The sequence below is a fragment of the Arachis stenosperma genome, chromosome 3 (genome assembly GCF_014773155.1).
Source record: "Arachis stenosperma cultivar V10309 chromosome 3, arast.V10309.gnm1.PFL2, whole genome shotgun sequence".
Taxonomy (NCBI): Eukaryota; Viridiplantae; Streptophyta; class Magnoliopsida; order Fabales; family Fabaceae; genus Arachis; species Arachis stenosperma.
The window spans coordinates 165766062-165781907 of NC_080379.1; the positions used below are offsets into that span (position 1 = coordinate 165766062).

At 34.2% G+C, this 15846-nt stretch overlaps 1 protein-coding gene across 1 annotated transcript; it reads left to right on the forward strand.

Annotated features, from left to right (window-relative positions):
- The first annotated feature begins 14060 nt into the window (after positions 1 to 14060).
- On the forward strand, positions 14061 to 15689 carry LOC130970487 (protein kinase PINOID-like). The gene is made up of 2 exons (XM_057896586.1): positions 14061 to 14644; positions 14750 to 15689. The coding sequence occupies exons 1-2, from the start codon at positions 14061 to 14063 to the stop codon at positions 15555 to 15557; spliced, it is 1392 nt and encodes a 463-aa protein (XP_057752569.1). The 3' UTR covers positions 15558 to 15689.
- The last annotated feature ends 157 nt before the right edge of the window (positions 15690 to 15846 follow it).

Genomic DNA, 15846 nt, shown 5'->3' on the forward strand with positions numbered 1-15846 from the left:
CAACCTTCAAAAATTCAAAGAGTTACATTCATATGAGTTTGAACTTAAATTTTTATGTTAAAATTTTGGTCTCAAAATTTTGTTTCAAACTCCGCCACTGTATTATTGTTGTTTTTCTGTCAAAGTTCCTTCTCTGTATTTTTTAGTTTTTATAAAAAATTTTCCTATAAAATTAATTGTATATGAGTTTCTATTTTCGAGTATTATTACTCATTTTTTATTTTTGAATTGTTTATTTAAATTTAACAGCACCCCCGAAAATATTAACAGAGATCTCTCTCAGTTCCTAATCAATATAATATGCTAATTAGGTGATTAATAAAAAGAGGTACAGACTCGAGCAAAGCCAACTTTATATAGCATGTAGGAAAAATACAAATCATACATTAGGGGTTAAGATTTTGAGATCTCCATATTATTATTGTAGAAAACACTCTAGCTTGTAGGTCCTGGTAATAATTAGAAAAAAAAATTGACAATTACTGTAACAAGTAAAAGACAAAACCTGAGTTTCAAATTTGGGAGGCTAATTAATAATCATTATTATTTCTCAAACTCGTAAAACTCATGGTTAATTGAATGCTGATTAATTATCTTTCTTCCGCTAAAACAACACCAGATCTGTGTCCATGAGTAGATCATGTGTCTGCCCAAAAATAGAGTAAGGTTCAATAAGATATATTAAATTGCACATTTTATTGATAAAACTATACAAAACCTTGCCAAAAAAATCAAATTATCCCAATGAATAGTGAGGGCTTCCGTTTCTCCTTTTCTGGAAAACATGAATTCCAACCCCATCTAAAATTCATTCAATATATTCATACATGTCATGCATGCACACCACTACTATTAATTTTGTTCCACCATGCATATATATTCACTCTGTTGTTTTGGCTACAAATTTTATATAGATTAGAATATTTCCATTTAAATTTTTTTTTTACCATATATATACAAAAAATGACCAGATGAAAAAGAGGAAAATATATATAATCAAATAATTATTTTATGCAACTTTTTCGCTTTAGCCAACAAAATACAGTTCCTAGCTCACAAAGCGAAAAAAGTGAATCTGATGTAGGTGTTGCTTTAAAGGGAAAAAAAAAAAAAGTAAATAACTAATAGAGAAAAAATTTTATAGAATTTTTTGTATATATCTCATTTGTTCAGGCTTTTTATGAAATAAAAGATAAGATTTTTATCTTTTCTCGTTTTTGTTAATTATTTTTAATATTAAAAAAATATATGTAAGAAAGATATATACAGAAATAGTGTATATAAAATTAAATATCTATAAATAGTAATAATAGTGACAATGATGATGACCATAATTTGTGAAATATATGCATGATAAATTACTAATGGCATAATATAATAATAAAAAATATTATTTAAAATTAATTATTAAAATCAATCATTAATATATTTATATATAAATATATATATATTTTAATTTATTTTTAATATATATTTATATTTTAATAATAATAACTAATTTTAATAATTAATTTTAATATATACGTGACATAATACTTTCAACACTTCAGGAGGCAAGCCTACCTATTATATGCACATAACGCAATTGTTTTCCTGTGCTTTCTAGAATAAATATTCAAATTCATTCTTAACAACTTTTAAAAATATATTAAAATTAAATTTAAAATATATTAAATTATTTAATAATAATTTATTTTTTTATTATTATTATTATTTTATAATTCTTTTTATTTTATTTTTTTAACAAAAAAATTAAACAAAAAAAATACATAATAACACAAAATCAGTAAAAAAATGTGTATTTATTTAACTAAATAAAATTACAATATAATACAAATATACTTATTCAAATCTAATATAAAAAATAATAATTTAAAAAAAATAAAAACAAAAAATACTATATTAAAAATGATATTTTTATATTTTTATAATAAAATTTTGATGTTAAAATTAAAAAATTTATGTGTTATTGTTAAAAAATTTTGGTATTATTTTTTTTATAATTTCTATATAATTTAAATTATTTTTTATGTAAATGAATTTTGTTGGATTTAAATCAATTTAATTAAATTTAATTATCAAAAATATTTAAATATATAGCAAAACTAAAAAAAAAAAGGTACACCAAAGAACAAAGGATCAAATCAAATTATTTTGTACACATTGATGACCATGACAATTTGTGACATTATTCATGGAAAATTTGTATGTATGTTCACGTAAATGAAATCATCAACTACAAAACGCCGACCTATACATACATGCATTATGCTAGCTTTAAGCTAGTTTTTAACTCTATATCGCAATATTTTCCTTCTCTTGCTTCTTATCAATGGTGGCATCTAGCGTGGGTGTGATTTTTTTTTTTTTCTTGAGTTTGTAAACGAGCTGATTTTAGTTACTCTATTTTGAAAAAAATTCTAAATAATTTTTTATAATTATCTTAAAAGATAATAAGGTCTTTAGAAAATATCATTTTTTATTTTTCATCTTTATTTTTATGAGAATGATTAATTTTTTTGTTAATATTTTTTTTATTAACAGTATAAGTCAATATAATATGTTAAACTATTATTTTATTTGTTAACACTTAAGAGTCAATTAGAATGGATAATTTTTTTTATTGAGAGTCTCATCTATTAAAAATAATTGTTAGAGCCGTTTAGTTTTTTTTTTGTTATTTTTTTTAAATACATTAGTTAAATTTATTGTGTAAAATTAAGAGAAATTAATAATTTTTAAATTATTTTTATTTATAAAAAATATATTAATAATTAACGTATCATATAAGTATATTCTTAAAAAAAATAATTGATAAAAAAATTAATTATTTTTACAAAATTAAATATCAAAAATTAAAATAAATATTTTATTTTATTAAAAGTTTTGTTATCCTTAAAAAAATTATTTGGAGACAGAATGGGTATTCACTCAATTAATTTTTTATGATTTTAGCCAACACGCACGATTTATATGTCTTAATTTTTTTCAATCAAAATATAGGCAATTGTAACATACAAATCTTATTTCTCATTTGGATAAGCCATTGCTCTCATATCTATAATTATTAAATATTTAGAGGGCATTGATATCATTTTTAAATGGATCAATAATATTATATTGACACATAGGAATATTAATAATACACATCATGATCAGCCTCAAATCCATTTTATATATCGTCCAATCCTACCATGCCACACATACATCACGCACAGAAGCACTGAACCATCAACATCATGTTGTTCATATTTTAAAACTGAAATACGTACCCTTATATTCAATTAAAAATCACAATTCATATATAACCCAATTTTCCATTTTGTTTTATCTTAGAGAAGAACACGTATATAAAGCGTTACTCGAAACACAGCTATAAGTGTTGTTTGTTTTTAAAAAAAGACAACGCTTTCAAGAGATTGTTTTTAAGTGTTACTTTTAAAATAAAAGAAAAAAAGTAAAAAAACGTTGCCACATCTATAAGATAGCATTTAGAAGAGAGACTAATTAAGAGACAGAGATTTAAAGATAAAAATTAAATTAAATTTTTGTATTATATTTAGTGTAAAGTGTATAAAACTGAATTATGTCTCAAATCTCAATATCTTGTTTAGTTTAAAATAAAAATAAAGACTTAAATAAATGAGACTACCAAAATATCCTTACTAATAAAACCTACTCTTTTTCCTTCCATCTCTCTCTCTCTAGTCTGCACCGTGCCACTGTATCGCGTGCTCTCACTGTTGCACTCTCTCTTGCTTTCTCTTTCTCGCGCCGCCTCTGTTTGAGTCCACGTGTTGCCTTTGTGCCGCCGTGCGCACGCTCTCTCTAGTGCCGTGCCGTGCCACCTTTGTACGGGTCCGCGTGTCTCCTCTGTTCGCCCTCTATCCGTCCATATCGCCCAACACTCACGGTCCACTTCGATCCAGCACCCGTCGACAGCTCTTCTTTCTGCGCCGTTGTCTCCTCCTTTTTTCTTCTCATTTCTTCTCTTCTTTTCTCTTTTCCTTCTGTTCTGAATTTTAGAAATATTTGATGTTATTGTTGTTGTTGGTATTATTATTCTAATTTTGATATTGTTCTTATTATTATTCTTGTTGATAGTGATGGATTGAAAGCATAGATGATGGCAGAAGTGTAGTGGTAGAGATGAGAGATGGTATGGAGTTAGGAGGTGAGAGGTGGTGGTCTTAGCAGCGGTGATAGGACAGAGGTGGTGGCTGAAGAACTGGACGAGAATAAATTTGGAATTATTAATTTGGGATAAGGATATTTTGGAAAGAAATTATTTGTTAAAGTTTCAGTTTTCATTCCTAAAATTTCAGCCTCTTGTGTTCCTATTTTTTAGAAATATTGAAGGAATTGAAATTTTAAAAACAAGACACTAAAATTTTAGTTGCAGTCTATGACCACTAAATATTATACTGAGTCTGAATTTCTCAATATCAGTCCCAATACCCCTTACCATACGCTGATACGCTACATAAGGTCTTTAAAAATATTGCCTCAAGTCCCAAAATATTGTTATAGATCAAATACAACGCTTTTAGTGAATATTGTGCATATACAAAGAAAAATCATAGTAACCGAAAACCTTAGAACTAATGGTAAAAGTATTTTTTATTCAAGTAAATGTGTCTCTAAATTTATATTAGCTATCTCTTCATGATTTAATTCTTTAAGAATAGTTATTAGCCATTAATTGTTTTATTGCTCGGTAAAAGTTATCCGACCTCAATTTCTGCCTAGTATTTTGCAAATGACTCCTAGAAGCCCCGAATCCTCTTGCTTGCTACCCAAGTAACTTGCCCCCTCTCTTAGCCTCTGGACCGAGATTATCTCAGCCTCTCACCCCTCTCTGCTGTATTTTTAACCACGAGTAATTAACCACAGTTAACTACAGATAAACACGTCATTATGATGCTGACTGTGTTTTCTCGAAATCAAGCCCTTTCTCTCTTGTTATTAGCCCATTTTTCTCTAATTTTTTCAGTCCTCTTTTACCAAATTTAATTAGGTTAGACTTCAAAATTTATTTAAGACAATTACCAAGCAAAAATTCAATAACATTTTATCATAAAGAGATAGATAAGAACCGTGAGTGAAAGAGGAGAAACAAAGAAAATTCTGCACATACTACCTGCATTTTCATCCGCTTATCTCACCTTTCATACACTATTCTTCAAGTTTTCTTCAAGAACTCAACCATACAAGCACAAACTCTTGCCCGTTTTCGCCAATCTTTGCGTTTATACCGAATTTTGGCTAGGTAAACTCTTGTTCTTTCTCCTTTTCTTTTTCTTTTAAAAAATAGTATCCATGATGAATTCTTACTCTTCTCCATGTATAAAAAACTCCTCTTGAAGCACCCATGGAGCATACCTAAGGAGCTAAGGAGTTTCGAGCTCACAGTGGTTGAATTTTGACGTTTTGCGACACTTTGGGCCCAAAAAATGAAACTCACCACCACCAGCTGTGCTTCTTTCCTTGTATGCACATTTTTAGTGTGATAAATGTTTACTAACTGAATTACATAAGAGGTAAGGGTTATGATTAGTTAGAGTATGGTTGTGCTTGTTTTCAGTGCTTATATGAGCCACTTTGTGCGAAATTTGTGCTTGTTTTAAATTTCTAAAAATTTTGTGAGTTATCACTGTTTTGAGCTTGCTAAATATATGTAATATACTGCTATATTACCTCTGGATTTTGTGTGAAAACAGCCAAAAATATAGAAGCGCTTGGAGTTTAAGTTTCAAGTTTTAAACGTCACAAAAGTGAAGAAAAATATAAAAACTGCACCTCTAAAATTTTCAGACACTAAGAGCACAAAAAATTATGATAGAAAGAGTTAAAAAAGTTAGAAAAATAGTTTTAATCCTATGGAACAAAGGTGAAAGGGTAAAAAGGGTGTTATGGTCATTTTGGGTAAAAGAGAGTTAAAAATATAATTTAAATAAAAATAAAAAATATGAATTTAGTGTTATTAGGGATAAAATAGTAATTATATAAATTATTTGGGTCAAGATTATAATTACAAAAAAATTTTGGACCTAAATAAAGTCTTTAGTAAAAATTAGAAGTAAAACGGTAAAAAAAAAGCAGTAACTAGCATAAGTGAATAAATTAATAAAGGGTAAATTGATTTTAGGTCCCTTATGGTAAGAATTGACATTTATAAAAATATTAGGAATAATTTTAATCATAGGCAACTATTAGGACTAATCCGGTGAAATTTTGACGCTAAATAAGGTTAAACGGTAAAACTAGAGTACTTAGAGGCATATTAGTAATTTCAGGCATAAAGTCAAATTAAAAATGAATAATTAACTTAATGAAGGAGAAAAAGGTCTATTAGAAAAAATATGAAGATACAATGGTAAAATAATAACATTAAAGGTGAAAGCGTCATTAAAAACTTAATGAAAATAGTAAAAAGAAAAGTTAAATAAAATGGACAAAATGGTAAGTTGTGACAAGGCTGAGATGTTTTAAGAAAGAGCTGGGCATAAGCTTTTATAAAAGAAGGGAGGAGAAGTCCCTTAGAAATAAATTCTATTGAGATGTGCCGCGAAAGAAGAAACTGTAAACCCCAAGGTGCTAAGAAGTACCTAGTTGAGCGGACTTCCATTCCGCCTGGCCAGAGACTATATGAATGTGGGGATGCCCTCCGTATGGACTGTTACTCACAAGAAGCATCTTGTATTTTTGGGTCATTCTTTATTAGTGCCGCGATTGTATTTCGGGCACCGGTGCGGGACCGACTTAGTGGAGTAGCCATATCCGGACTTGGGTTGAGTAACGTCGGGCTACGGGTAGCCAACCGACGCATGAGCTCTTGACCTGCGTAGGACCATACATGCATCATACTTGGTTGCTGTATTTCCTTGCTTGTATCTGTTTACTTGTATATGTGACTGTTATACTGTTATATACTTGTGATTGCATCTATTTGTATGATTAATTATTATTATGACCTTATAAATGATTAGACTTAGGCTGTGGACCCCTTAGATGTTTTGTATAGTACCCTACTAGGAACCTTAGATTCTGACCCGTCCTTTTCATGTCCACAGATGGGGACCAGCATGATCTTCTTTGAGTACCTAGCGTACGGCAGCTAATTAAGTGGACCCCGCGACGGGGAGCGCGGTGTTTTTGGGGTAGTCTGCATACACGCACCTACTATCTTTCTGACTGTCCTTTCTCTCACCCTCTGCTCAGCCAGGAGTTTGACCCTGACATGCCTTATGATACACTACTATATGAGCTTCACCCAGCAGAGGTTAGTATCCTTTTCTGCCTTACCCTATGAACATGGCAGAGCCAGTACCGGTGTCTCTGATCATTGACATACCCGAGTATCCACCATGGTTCAACCCTGAAGAAGATCAAATGGTTTCTGATGTGCATATGCCTGACGCTCCACCACTATCTTCTGTAGCCGAGCCAGGATTCGATGGGCTAGGAGTTTCTGAAAGCTCTGGTTCTTCACCTTCAACCGAGTTTATCTCAGAGGCGTGGATTGACCGGATAATGGCAGATTTGTACTCTAGCTCTTTTGAGACCGGAAAAGAGGACTCCTCAGAGGATGCAAGTAGCAGCAACATAACAGGCGCGTCAGAGTTATTCCCTTGTTTAAGCATTAAGCATATTGTGACAGTAGTTTTCGGATATCTCGTATCAGCAGCAGCAACAGTAGTAGTATTTATTTGTTTAATAAGTAGATCGGATCCCAGACTAGAGTGACTCATGTGAGCCAGGGCCTATAGCATTAAAATGGAGTATGTACATATTATAGTAAGTAATTAAGTATGAACTTAGATTTTGTGATGAATTAAGCTTCCGGACGTTTCATGTATGATATGATTTTGCTATGCTATGCTTTTCTGTTCTTTTGTATTAATTGTTTAATTTATAATTATTCCAATATACGCGACTAGATACACGATTCTCGACTAGCGCTACAGGCTCATCTGTATATACTTAATATATGGTCGAAAGTATCTACAGTCAACTAAATAGTAATGCTTGACTGTTAGCTTTGGTCATGACGGGCTAGAAGTTGGGTCGTTACAATATTAGTGCCTAATTAATTCCTGATAATACAAAATTGTTTGATGTATACTAGACATAATAGTAGAAGGTCTCCTTACAAGAATGACAATCATGCCATTGTTGGAAGTTCACAAGCAACTGCTGAAGTGGATTTAGATGCTGATGATGTCCAACATCAAGAAAATTATTGGGAGGAGACAATGGATGCTTTGGCTGAGGAAGAGGTTGTAGCTGCAGCAGAGGCTGCACCTGCAGTAGTATCACAGATAAATTCACACTTTCTCTTAGGATTGAACTTTATACCTACACCAGGTCTGATAAAGCCAACTGTCAATAATCTAAAATTGTCCAAATCAACACCCTCAAGTGCTAGCCCAAGGTCATAAGCTGCAAAAAAAAAATCCAAAAATAATGGGACAAGAGCTTCTACTACAACCAAGAGTAGTGTGACATCAAAGAATACTAAGAGAATGAGAATGTTGCTGCAAAACTCTCAATTAGGAAGCCTCAGTAGAGTGTTGAATGTTTGATATAGCCTTTTGTTATTTTTTGATGTTTAAGATAAATTTATTTTGTGGAAAACAATTTCTAAACCCAGGTTACAATTTGTTTTTAATTTAATGTTGTGCTTGTCTTTCTTCATTGTTGCTTTTGTTGACATGAAGGCATTATACTTGTGCTCAGGTTGATACAAATACTTGATCTAGTATTGGTCATGTTGACATCAAAGTGTGAATATTTCATATTTTAAGGATCGGTATTTAGTTGGTTTAATTTACTTTTTACAGAGTGCTACTGAATCTTATATACAATTTTCTTAAGAGCCACAAATAAAACATTTTTTTTATAAAACAGGTTCAGAAATATAACTTTAATTTTTGCATTATAATAGATTCAGAAACAGCACATATAACTTCAATGATAATATATTACTTTAACAAGTTATACAAGCTCATCAATACTAATATTTTCACACCAATGTACAAACCAAATATCAATGTCTTAACCATTAAATTCTGAATTTATTCTAACAATCAATTTTAACATTGCTTTTGCATTGGAGTCATTTTTGTCCTTCTCTTCATTGATATTTGCATGGTCTCTCCATGGTTGTGACTGGTATAATAAACTCCTATAAAAAAAGGCCTTATGCTTACATTCATCTTCAAATTCATCAACCAAATAAAATAGTCACATCTCATCTCTGATTTTTGCTCCACACAAGACTGGAGGAAGAAAGAACGAATCAGCATCAACCAAGATTTCTATTAACGTTGGAAACACAACAGTTAGTGTACACATGCATACTTCATAATGCGGGCACCGTAAGAATTATCTATCTAGATTCTCCACCGTTCCTGACTTTAACAATATAATATCCATGCCATGGTAGCATTTACCACCATTAAAAGGGTATTTTTTTTATTCTCTTCGTCACACTTCCAACAGAAAATCTATCGGTATTACTAAAGCTATTCTTTCAGTATGGTAGTTTTGATTTATCCTCAAACTTAGATTGAACTGCACTTCTCATCCTTCGATTTTGCAAGCTGCTGAAACTAAGGTAGCCACTGCAATTGGGTAACAAATCGCATTTTCTCTAAAATTAGAGTATCTAATATTTTTTCTAAGAGCGGCATGACAAGCTTTCAAATTGACTTCTTCTTGTTGAGGAGAATCGACCAAAAATTTTGCATTAATTGTAAAATTATCTCGGGAGAGAGTTTGACAACACAACATAGGGTGCTCGTCATAGATTTTTGCGTTGAGCAAAAGTTGAGGAAAAGATATCATAGGAAGAACCCAAGGACGAGGTGGTGGTGGATGAAAGGTAAGGAACAAAGAAGCTTCCTAAGATGGGTAGAAGAAGAGGTAAAATGGGATGGAAATGGAAGCACGGAAGAGATGTGGAGGGAGATGGCAGAAGTTATTAGAAGAATAGCAAAATAAAGCTTTAGTGAATCTAAAGGAATAGGACCAAGAGACAAGGAGTCTTGGTAGTGGCATGCGAGTGTACAAGAAAAGATAAAGATAAAAAAGGGAGTGCTTTAAAGAGTGGTCTTTATGTCACAATGCAGATAATTGGGAAAAGTATAAGGCGGCTAAGAAAGAGACAAAAGTGGCTGTAAGTGAGGCAAGAACAAGAGCATATGAGGGTCTCTACCAGTCTTTGGGTACGAAAGAAGAAGAAAAATGTATTTTTAGAATCGCAAAGAGCCTTGAAAGAAGAATGAGAGATTCGGATCAGGTTAAGTGCATAAAAAATAAGGATGGAGAGGTACTGGCTCAAGAGGAGAAGATTAATGAAAGGTGGAAGAGCTACTTCTACGAGTTATTTAATGAAGGACAGAAGACTCTTCCGAACCTTGGTCGGTTATGCACGAGGGAAGAAGATCAAAACTTTGACTACTATCGAAGGATTCGAGACTTCGAGGTAAAAGAGGCTCTAAAGCAGATGAAAAATGCCAGGGCAGTAGGACCTGATAATATCCCGATTGAGGTTTGGAAAGGCCTTGGAGGAAAAAGCATCAACTGGTTAACCAAGCTTTTTAATGAGATTTTAAGGTCAAAGAATATGCCTGATGAGTGGAGAAAAAGCACATTGGTACCTATCTACAAGAATAAAGGAGATATACAAAGTTGCGAAAATTATAGAGGGATCAAGCTCATGAGTCATACCATGAAGTTATTGGAAAGGGTGATAGAACGAAGGTTGAGAAAAGAGTCACAAGTAACAGAGAACCAGTTTGGATTTATACCAGGCAAATCCACAACCGAAGCGATATACCTGTTAAGAAGGATGATGGAGAGATATTGTAGTAATAAAAGAGATCTACATATGGTATTTATTGATTTGAAAAAAGCGTACGATAGGGTGCCAATGGAGGTCTTATGGATGGTTTTAGAAAGAGGAGAGTAAGGATCGCATATATCTGCGCAATTAAAGACATGTATGATGAGGCCACAACTAGTGTGAAGACTCAAGGTGGTGTGACAGAGGAATTCCCTATTGGTATAGGATTACACCAGGGATCATCCTTAAGCCCATATCTTTTCACATTAGTCTTGGAAGTACTCACAGAGCACATCCAAAAGTCTGTGCCATGGTGCATGCTTTTTGCCGACGATATCATCCTTATGGGAGAGTCAAGAGAAGACCTAAATAAGAAGTTGGACTTATGGAGGGAAGCTCTAGAAGTGTATAGTCTGTGCATAAGCCGTAGCAAGACAGAATATATGGAATGTAAGTTCAGTCTGAGAATGGAAAACCTTAATATAGAGGTGAAGATTGGAGAAAACATCCTACCAAAAGTTAAAAGTTTTAAGTATCTTGGGTGCATCATACAGGATAATGGAGAGATTCAACAGGATGTAAATCATAGGATCCAGGCAGGTTGGTCAAAATGGCGGAGTGCATCTGGTTTTATATGCGACAAAAAAGTGTCTTTAAAACTTAAAGGTAAATTCTATCGCACTGCTATAAGACCGGCTATGCTTTATGGTACGGAGTGTTGGGCGGCCAAAGGGGAGCACGAACATAAGCTGAGTGTGGCAGAGATGAAGATGTTGAGATGGATGAGTGGTCATATGCGATTGGATAAAATAAGGAACGAAGATATAAGGGAGAGAGTTGGAGTAGCACCCATTGTGGAAAAGATGGTTGAATCACGTCTCAAGTGGTTTGGACATATGAGAAGAAGACCGACAGAACACCCAGTTAGGAGGGTGGATGAGATGGAAGATTGACAAGGGGTGAAATGCAGAGGAAGACCTAAAAAGACCATCCATGAGGTGGTCAAACGAGATCTACATATAAACGGTCTCTCTGCAGACATGATACATGACAGGGCACAATGACGTCGTTTGATTCATGTAGCCGACCCCACCTAGTGGAACAAGACTTTGTTGTTGTTGTTGTTATTGTATTTATTTTTAAATTTGTTAATTTCCACCTAAGCCTCACTATAGATTCTACTATTGGCCACGTTACTTTTCTACGTAGGTCCTAAATTTAATGGAAATAGAGCTCTACTAATGACATGTCATTTTTGTTCATCGTTGCCAATCTTTCATATGTACATTGAGTATTTTGAATGATTAAAATGTATTTTTGTTCATCCAAAAATGTTTTGTGTGTACTTTTATCTATTTATTTCACAAATGAATTATAATTCTTATATAAATTATGGCACAAGAAGATTCCCAACCACGTTGAAGTCAAGAAAGGTCAGGTCAAGACTCACTTAAGGGCCACCTCACAGACCAGAAACCACAGAAATGAATTTGGCTCTACTTTCTTGTGGAAGGTGTGTGTATGATTGGTAATGTGCTTCCAAAAATCATCACTGATACAATACAGAAACAGAAATAAGAAACAATGTAACGCACTTAGCTTTTCATTAGCTAGCTAAGCTGGCTCAGGAACAAGAACATGAATCAGAATCTAATCATATGCATATGCATGTAGTTGGGCATGTTTGGGCCGGCATTGTCATCTACAGGCATTACACTGTGTCATTCATTGCCTCGGCGCCTCCTCTATCTTTGGATTCTTTTCATTTTCATATGACTTTATTTGTGGTCATATTAATAAGATTATAAGATCATAATCATTATAGGAAAAAGGTTGGAACTAATTTTTTAATAATTAGTCAATATATCATCTTAGCTTTTTTTGTTCGTCCTGATTATGGAAAACACCAGAATGAAGGCCAATAATTTTAATGATTAAAAATAGAAAATTAATTAATGTTAATTCAAATATAAAGAAAAATAAAAAATATTAATTATCTAATATTTTTTAATTATTTTTGGCTATGGTGAGTAAGTGTATGTAGCTTAGAAGCATAATAAATTAAAATAAAAAATATTATTTATATATTAAAATTAAGTAGTATAGCGACACCACGTATACAACGTCAAACACGTTAATGAGGATGTCCAGTAAAATAACGACGGGAATAAGCGGGACTAGTGGTCGAAAGTGCGATGGCAACAAGAGCTTGGAGGCGACGATAGTGTTCAGGGAGAGAGAGGTCGACGCTGGAGGAGGGTCTAGTAAGGTGAACAACAGCGATACTGAAAGAGGTTGGGGAAGAAGCTGGTGTTCTTCTATTTCACCGGCTGTCTCCGGCAACGACGGTGAGTAATGGTCGTGGACGTGAGAGGGACTGGCGTGGACGTTGGAAGCGTGGTTATGGTGGGATTAGGAGTAACCGTCGAATTTATTTAGGTGTTAATTCTAATTTTTTAAATTTCAAAATCTATTAATAATTATTTAATTAATTAAAAATCTGAATTTTGATTTTAATTAGAAAAATATAAGTAAATAATGAAAATACTAAACAATATGAACATTGAACAATAGATAGATTGAATGTTTAATTTATTAGGTGTGTGGATAGTTATCATAATATTAAAATTTAAGTAATTAATTTAAAGATATAGTGTGTTTTTATTTTATTGGACTAATTTTAGAATTCGTTATTAATAGAAATCATTGTCTACTTACCAAAATTTATTTTAATTTTATCTTTTTTTAATGGTTGTTAAGGTTGTTCACTATATGCAATTATGCATTGTTTACTTATACTTTTTTTTATATTTATATATATAATTAATTTATTTTTAATATATTTATATTTTAATATTTAATAATTAATTTTAATATAAGCCTAGTATAGTTGGCTAAAATAATAATCAAACTTGGGGTGAAGGGTACAATCATTTTGTGCTTGGGTGTGAAGTGTGAAGTGTGAACCCTTTAAAACAAGGGGCATTTCCGTCATTGCATGCAAAATCAGCAGAAATAATCACACACGACCATAACTGAGTCAGTAATTCCGGAAACACATTTTTACTACTTCTCCAGTTCCCCATACTCTTACCATAAATTCAACACCAACCCACCTTCCCTTTCTTCCCCAACGCAAACATACACTCTCTCTCTCTCTCTCTCTCTCGACCCAAACTGTTCCTCTCAACATAAACCCTAACTACAAAACATGCTAGAGACTGGTGGTGCTGCTGCACCTGATTCTGAGCTCACTTTGGACACTGCAAATTGCACGCAACGAAGCTCTAACAGCACCCAAAGCAACTGCAGCACCAGCTTCAGCCGTCTTTCCTTCGACCTCCTCCCCACCTCTTCGCCGGAAAATCTTTCCCTCAAGCCTCACCGCTCCTCCGACTTTGCCTATTCCGCCATCCTCCGCCGCAAGACGGCCCTCACCTTTCACGACTTTTGCCTCATCCGCCGCATCGGCGCCGGAGACATCGGCACAGTCTACCTCTGCCGCCTCCGCAACAGTGACAATGAAGACGAACAAGAAGAAAAACTTAATCCGAACTGCCTGTATGCTATGAAGGTAGTGGATAAAAACGCTGTGGCACTAAAGAAAAAATCACAGAGAGCCGAAATGGAGAGAAGGATCCTGAAGATGCTGGACCATCCTTTTCTCCCTACCCTCTACGCCGAGTTCGAAGCCTCGCACTTCTCTTGCATCGTCATGGAATTTTGCTCCGGTGGAGACTTGCACTCCCTCCGCCACAAGTTTCCTCACAATCGTTTTCCCTTAACTTCTGCAAGGTAATTAATTAAACGAAACAAAACTACGTCGTTTTTAATCTCTTCTAGACTGGTACTTGTTAGTTGTTAGTGACATTAAAATCTTTTGCACTCTTGTATCATCAGGTTTTATGCTGCTGAAGTGTTGGTGGCATTAGAGTACCTTCACATGCTGGGAATCATTTACAGGGATCTCAAACCCGAGAACGTGTTAGTCAGATCAGACGGTCACATCATGCTCTCCGATTTCGATCTTTCTCTCTGCTCAGATGCAATCCCAGCCGTTCAATCCTCTGATTGCTTCCACGATACTTCCTTCCCGTCCGCATTGCAATACTCTGCCACACACACTACCCCGTTTTCGTGCTTCCCCAATCGGATGTTCCGATCACGTAAAGTCCAAACCGTTCAACCAGACCGGCTCTTCGTGGCCGAACCGGTCTCCGCTCGATCATGCTCTTTCGTTGGGACGCACGAGTATGTCTCGCCGGAGGTAGCAGCCGGTGGATCACACGGCAATGCCGTAGACTGGTGGTCATTCGGGGTATTCATCTACGAGCTAATATACGGTCGTACGCCGTATGTGGCTCAATCGAACGAAGCTACACTGCGAAACATCATAAAGAATCCCCTGAGGTTCCCTACGGCCACGCCCTCTAGCGCGCTTGAGCGTCACGCGCGGGACCTCATCTGCGGCTTGCTTCACAAGGACCCTGGTCAGAGGCTGGGTTCGAAGCGCGGCGCTGCTGACGTCAAGAAGCATCCGTTTTTCAAAGGGCTCAACATGGCGCTGATTCGTATGTTGACGCCACCACAAGTCCCCGGCTTGAAAAGACACAAAACGACGTCGTGGCTGACAAAGGACGATAGTAATAATCTTATCAGCAACAGTAACAAACAGTATTCTAAGGCGTCGTTTGACTATTTCTTTTGAAGAGTAGCATCTTGGTATATTACCGCGGTTCTTTTTTCTTTCTTAATTACTATGGAATGACAAAAATAAAAGGGCTGAATATGGTTCTCTGTTTCCTCTTAGAGAATGCTTTAGGGTGAGATAATACTAATTGGGGAAGATTCCTTTGCTTAATTGCGTTCTTTTTTTTCGATCTCGAGCTCATTCCCCAACACACATAAGAAAGGAAAAAAAAAAAAGAAAATGTTTTACAAAGATGAAGGTGTCTCATAATTTGTCTAAAGTCAATTGTGTGCGAATCGATATTCGT

Excerpts from the sequence above, each read along its gene's own strand:
- LOC130970487 (XM_057896586.1), top strand. The coding sequence starts at position 14,061 with ATGCTAGAGACTGGTGGTGCTGCTGCACCTGATTCTGAGCTCACTTTG. Across the intron at positions 14,645-14,749 it reads TTTCCCTTAACTTCTGCAAG|GTTTTATGCTGCTGAAGTGT; the intron begins GTAATTAATTAA and ends TTGTATCATCAG.